At 48.2% G+C, this 6,393-nt stretch overlaps 1 protein-coding gene across 1 annotated transcript in view; it reads right to left on the bottom strand.

Annotated features, from left to right (window-relative positions):
• The window catches only part of LOC129392409 (stimulated by retinoic acid gene 6 protein-like), a 54,036-nt gene that overhangs the window by 33,465 nt on the left and 14,178 nt on the right, over nt 1-6,393 (bottom strand). The window contains exons 2-3 of the mRNA XM_055087088.1: nt 3,117-3,192; nt 1,284-1,384 (exon numbers count right to left, since the gene is read on the bottom strand). Of these exons, the coding sequence (XP_054943063.1) occupies nt 1,284-1,384; nt 3,117-3,192 (177 nt within the window). The remainder of the gene's footprint in view (nt 1-1,283; nt 1,385-3,116; nt 3,193-6,393) is intronic.

Genomic DNA, 6,393 nt, shown 5'->3' on the forward strand with positions numbered 1-6,393 from the left:
ATGGCCGCTGAGCCTGCGCGTCCGGAGCCTGTGCTCCGCAACGGGAGAGGCCACAACGGTGAGAGGCCCGCGTACCACACACACACAAAAAACTACTCAGGAAAGCAGGGCTTTTCATAAGAAAGTGGCCAGAGAGCAAGAAAACTCTGCCATTATTAATTGAATTCAAAGCAGTTTAACATGATCCATATAGCGGTCTTACTTAAAAAGTCCTGCACCAGGCCCTACATGCCAAATGCCCAGGGCAAAGTCTGAAGATCATCTTTATCCACCAGCCTCAATCTCTCTCTGTGCCTCAGCCAATGTGGCTTAGACCTGGCAGTTTGGAAAGGGCTGACTGCTCTAATGGGTGGTAACCAGAATGTTTGCTACTCTGGGCTGGTATATGGTATATGGACATTGTTGTTGGATTTCTCTCACTGCAAAGGTCAGATCACCCTTAGACTCCATCCTGACATCCTGGCTTCCTCTCCCTTCTCCAGAGCCCAAGGCTGAGACCTGAGTGTGTCCACATCCTTGAGTCTTCTCAGGTTATGACACTGGGAGAATCAGAGCCAAAAGCGACCAGATCTGGGTTAAAGCTCTTGTCACTTGGTAGCTCTGTGGCCTTGGGCAAGTGACTCAACTTCTCTGAGCCCGAGCTAGCTCATCCATTACGTGAGGATAACAACCTCCACCATGCTGGGGTCCATCCTAGTAGAGTAGGCAAAGCAGATGGTTCAGTGCCTGGGCCAGAGTCAGTATGCAATAAATGCTAATTGCATCATCATCATCATCATTATTAGTAATTAGAGGGTGATGAGGCAGAGAGATGAACAGTTAGAACTCAAGGAAAAATGTGAGAAGGGGAGCAGAGATTCAGAATGGCAGAGTCGGAAAGGCCCTGAAAGCTCCCTGGTCCAGTGGGCTCTCCTGGGGCATGTCTCATGCTTCCATCCCAACAAGGAGGCTTGCTGCCACCAGTGACAGGGAACTCTCTCCCCCCTGCTTCTTGGGGTAGCCATGGTGCTGAGTGTGGGAAGACCTTTCCCATAGTGAGCTGAGCCTCTTCGAGTTGTTTTAAGCACTTCTGGGCAGCCCTGGGTGCTGAGGGCGCAGTAGCTTGGAAGCCAATTCTGAACTCTCTGGGCCTTGGGTGGATAGGGGCAGGGAGGGGCAGGGCTGTCCACGGTGGGGTAGAGGTGGGTGGGGAGGTAACCGGTGGTTAGCCTAGTCTTACAAATGGTGTTGGTCCCAAACACAGAGTACCCCAAGCTGTAGTGATGGACCTTGGCTCAACTCACATGATCATTCTGAAGCGGTTCCCCAGGAGGTAAGAAGCGTCATCTCTCTGTCTATGGTGCTCTCGTCTTTGGAGAAGGGACAAGACCAAAATGATGAAAAGCTATAGAAAGAGAAGATAAGTTTGTCACAGGGAACATTCATCCTCAGCTCCTCGGTGCCCTCACTGAAGGAGAGTGTGTGGGTGAGCAAAGCACTCAGAATATCTAGGACTCAAACTCCAGACTTGGAGAGCTGGCTGCATGCACCGTTGAGCTTCCAGAATGTTTCGTACTGAGCTTTCCTTTGTGTTGCTCTGAACAGACATGGGTTCAAATATAGTCTCTCCCACATACTGGCTGAGAGGGAAACTTAACTTCTCTGAACCTCAGTGGCCTCATCCGTAAAAAATGAGTAACAACTTTCAGGTTGCAAATCCTTCTTTGCTTTTTATTCCTGTGGATTCAGTCATATTCTCCTACAAAATTCCTGAGAATTATCTACACTTGCTGTCTCCATTTCCTCACCTCTCACTTGCTCTTCGACCCCCTAACATGGCTTCTACTCCCATACTCCACGGAAGCAGTTCTGGCCAAAGTCACTAATTACCACCTTGTTGCTCAATCCAAATGTAAACATTAAGCCCAAATCTGCTTGACCTCACAGCAGCATTCAGTGTTGACCTCTTCCTCCTCTTAGAAATATTCTCTTCCCTGTGCTTCCATCAGCCACACTTTTCTGGTTTTCTTCCAGTAATTCTCAGTCTCCTTTGCTGTTTCATTCTTTACCCAACCACCAGATGTGAAGCTCCTCATGGTTCAGTCCAAGGACCACTCCTCCTACTCCCCCATCCTCTCTTCCTCGGTGATCCCATCCATGTCCACACTTTTAATGGCCACCAAATACACAGAAGACTCACAAACTTGAATCTCCAGCCCAGCCATGGTCCAGAATCATAATGTTCAACTACATAGTTGGCATTTCTTTTTGATGTGCTGAACGCTTCTCAAATTCAGTATGTCTTAAATGGAACTCATGATTTTCCTCCCTGCCCTGTTCCTTCATCCACACCAAACTTGGATCCCCTCTAATTTTCCTTAACAAGTGAATGGCAGATACCACCATCCTTCCAGCTGTGCAAATTACAAACCCAAGAGTCATCCTCAACCTCTCCCTCTCCCTCATCTCTCTATCCAACCCATTACCAGGTTCTACTGCTTTTACCCCTTGAACATCTGGAGGTGACCACCATCATCTAGGATGATGTAAAATCACCTCACCTGGACCCCTGCAACCATCTCCTAACTGGTCTTCCTGCCTCCTCTCTTACCTGCCTCCAACCTGATCCCCACTTGCAAACAGAGGGATCATTTCAACACATAAATCTGATCACACCATCCTTGGGCCAGAAACACTCCACGACTTCCCACTGTATTTAGAACAAAGACAAAACTCCTTCATACACGGCCTGGCCCTGCCCACCTCCCCAGACACCTCCACCTCCAGTTCCCCACTCCAGCCACACCAGCCTTCTCAGCTCCTCCCACTCTCTGGGCTCCCACCTGCCACGGAGCCTTTGCACGTGCTCTCCCCTCTGCCTGAAATGTTCTTCATTATGTCTTCCAACAGACCTCAGCTCCAGCACTGCTTCCTCAGAAAAGCCTTTTTTAACTCCCCTAAAAGTCAGTGCCCCTGACTCTTGGGACCTTCAAAGCCTTCTTCCGCCTGTGTTTTTAGTGCATAATGTAAGAGAGCAAGTCTCTGCCGACCTATTCAGATCCCTTTGGGAGACTGTGTATGGGAGCAGCCCAGCTCCCCTTCTCTTCCCTCATCCGCCCTCCCCTGCCTTCACTTACTGATGGGATGAGGGAGTAATGGAGGAAGAGCTCCATGTCCACCGAGCTGGCACAAGTGCCATTTAGCTGCCTGGTCCTGAAAAACAACCGATATACACATCCACGTCATCAGTCACTGCTGCAGTCATTGACCCTTCAGCCTTGAGCATCACTGTCAGGAATCTGGCTTGTAGCCCGTGGAGATCATTCGATCTTTTTTTTTTTTTTTTTTTTTTTTTGCGGTACGCGGGCCTCTCACTGTTGTGGCCTCTCCCGTTGCGGAGCACAGGCTCCGGACGCGCAGGCTCAGCGGCCATGGCTCACGGTCCCAGCCGCTCCGCGGCATGTGGGATCCTCCCGGACCGGGGCACGCACCCGCGTCCCCTGCATCGGCAGGCGGACTCTCAACCACTGCGCCACCAGGGAAGCCCCATCTGATCTTTTTAAACTTCTGTTTCTGAGTCAGTGCCACCCACCTGTGATGTGTCTTCCCTAAGTGGATTACCTTCTTTCATATCTCTTTCTCCAGCTTCATTATCTATACAACTGCCCTACTAACTGGATCTAACTCCTTCTTTTCTTGATGACATAGTCATGGACAGATTCAGGTTCCTTGGCACCCAAAGCTTATATTATTTGGATGTCCTTTTCAAATAAAACTACAAAAATATCTTTTCATATTTTAAGGAAAACATATCACCATGTAAACACTTAACCAAGGTGCCTCCCACCCTCCTAGAGCCTTGGTAGGGTCCTGTGCAAGTGAGGGCCCCTGAGACTTAAGCTTCAGTAACTTCACAGGAAACCAGCCTTTGGATATGGTTTTTCGTAGCCAGAGGTCAAGAAGCATCTGCTCACTCTGATTCACTGCTGGGCTACTGGGGCAGGACAGCGGTCATCTGGACGACAGACTGTGGACTCTGTCCTCTCCAGACCTCAGAGTCTGCAGGACAAGGCTGCTGGGGTCTCGTGTCTGAAACACATGACGGCAGTTTCCTGGCCTCTCTTTGAAAGGGAGCTGCTCCCTTCTGGGCTCCCGCCACACTTCGCTATCGCTGCTCTGACTTGCACTGCGCCACCTCGGCAAATGCTCACCCTCCAGATCCTTGCTGACTCTGTGCCTCACTCCTGCAGCGTCCATCTGGCCATCCCTCGGGCTTCCTTCCCGGTCAGCTCCCACTTTTCCCAGAAGTCTCCGGGAAGAGCATTCCTCTGGGAATCCATGAGCATGGCATACTTCCCTGAAAGTTTTTAAAATTCCAGTACTCCACGGTGATGTCTAAACCTAGGAATGAGACAACCTAGAAGTGGTGGGGGGAGATGAGGGTGACTCATGTTGTCGGAAATGTGATAGAACTATAAAATTTAGAATTCTGTTTTTAGGCAAGTAAACTGAGCACATACATCGTCTCCTCGTTCTACAAAAACCCTCAAAATAGCAGAAAAGATTCTTTTTTAAGAAAGAAAAAAAATAGCCATATTTGAAAACAAGAAGGTAATCTATCAGGGGCACAGAAACTACTAGAAGATGCTGAATGATGGAGAGCAGTTAGGATTAGATCAAAGAGAAAAAGCATCAGCCAGCACAGCTAGAGGCTGTGACCACAGAAAAGTGCTCTACACTCATATGCAAGAGGCTGATGCAGGCGGGGGCTGCTGACAGACCACAGAATGATGAGTTGGGGTCTCACGGAGACCCAAGAGTCCTCTCACCCTGCTGACCGACCAGAAGCAATGGGGTAAACCTCTCTGGGAGTAGTATACATGGGTCACAGAGAGAAAGGCAGTGCTCCAGATCACAGGTGGCACCTGGGAAGGACCGGGTGCTTTGGATGTAGATCAGCTGCTGAGGTACCCCATCGAGCGGTACATCCTACCTCCATCCTGCTGCACTGAAAGCACGCCTTAGTACTAGCTGTGGCAGCAGCTGCCACCCACCCCCAAACAAATATCCCAGTGGAAGCTCCAGCACAAAGACAAGAACCCAACCCAGAAACATCAAACATGAGGAAAGATTACACCACCAAAGGGAGCCAAAAATTCAACGGATAGAGGAGTTTACTCCTAAGGAAATGAAGTTAATACAGAACCTCTCTGAGATAAGGAGTAGTGGAAATTCTCTACATGAAGAATGAACCTAGGAGGAAGTAGAAGGGTGCAAAAAGCCACAGAAAGTAATTAGCAAAACTTCCCATTATTCCTGAGCACAGGACTTTAAATATATACACATATATACATACATTTTTAGAAACACAAAGACTCAGAAAGACCTTCATTGAAAGAAATATTGGAGGAAATTCTCAAGTAAATCTAGGAGGAAGGGGAAGAATTTAAGAGGAATAACAAACAGAGAAATTAGGAAAATGTATTGTTAAATATCTAGGTAATTATTGTGAAATAAAATGTTTGAAATGCCAATTTGGAGTTGAAATACCAGATGATTCCCCACATGGAAGAAGGGAGAGGTGGGTAGGAACAGGTGTAGATACAAAGGGAAGTGAAATGATGACCAAGTTCTTGTCATGTTTAGAAAGATGATGTAGAAACCTGCTTTCTCTTTCTGGGCTTTATAAGTAAAATATAATTCTAAGTAAGTATGTTAAAAATCCACAGTTAGCTACTAGAAGGATATAAATAGAAAGTAAATCAATGTATTAAGAAGTGTATATGGGGGCTTCCCTGGTGGTGCAGTGTTGGGAGTCCGCCTGCCGATGCAGGGGACACGGGTTCGTGCCCCGGTCTGGGAGGATCCCACATGCCGCGGAGCGGCTGGGCCCGTGGGCCATGGCCGCTGGGCCTGCTTATCCGGAGCCTGTGCTCCGCAACGGGAGAGGCCACAACGGTGAGAGGCCCGCGTACTGCAAAAAAAAAAAAAAAAAAAAAAAAGTGTATATGAAGGAATGAAAATTCAATGACTCCAGCAAATACAGGAAAAGGAAAAAAATGAAATAAAGACTACAATTGAAACACCACAAGAACAAAACTGTCCAAAGAATATTAAGCCACCAACAAAGAAGAAATACAAATATTCAATAAATTTTTAAAATTTCAACTAGTAATAAAAGGAGAAATTAAGATGAAACGCTGTCTTATCTATTAAAGTGGGAATTATTAACAATACCACCCAGCAGGGGTCCCCAAGCCCGGGGCATGGACCGGTGCTGGTCCACAGCCTGTTACAAACCCGGGCCGCACAGCAGGAGGTGAGCAGCGGGTGAGCGGGCAAAGCTTCATCTGTAGCTCCCCATCGCTCCCCGTCGCTCGCATTACCGCCTGAACCATCCCCCGCCTCCCCCCG

Source organism: Physeter macrocephalus, chromosome 9, assembly GCF_002837175.3.
Source record: "Physeter macrocephalus isolate SW-GA chromosome 9, ASM283717v5, whole genome shotgun sequence".
NCBI lineage: Eukaryota > Metazoa > Chordata > Mammalia > Artiodactyla > Physeteridae > Physeter > Physeter macrocephalus.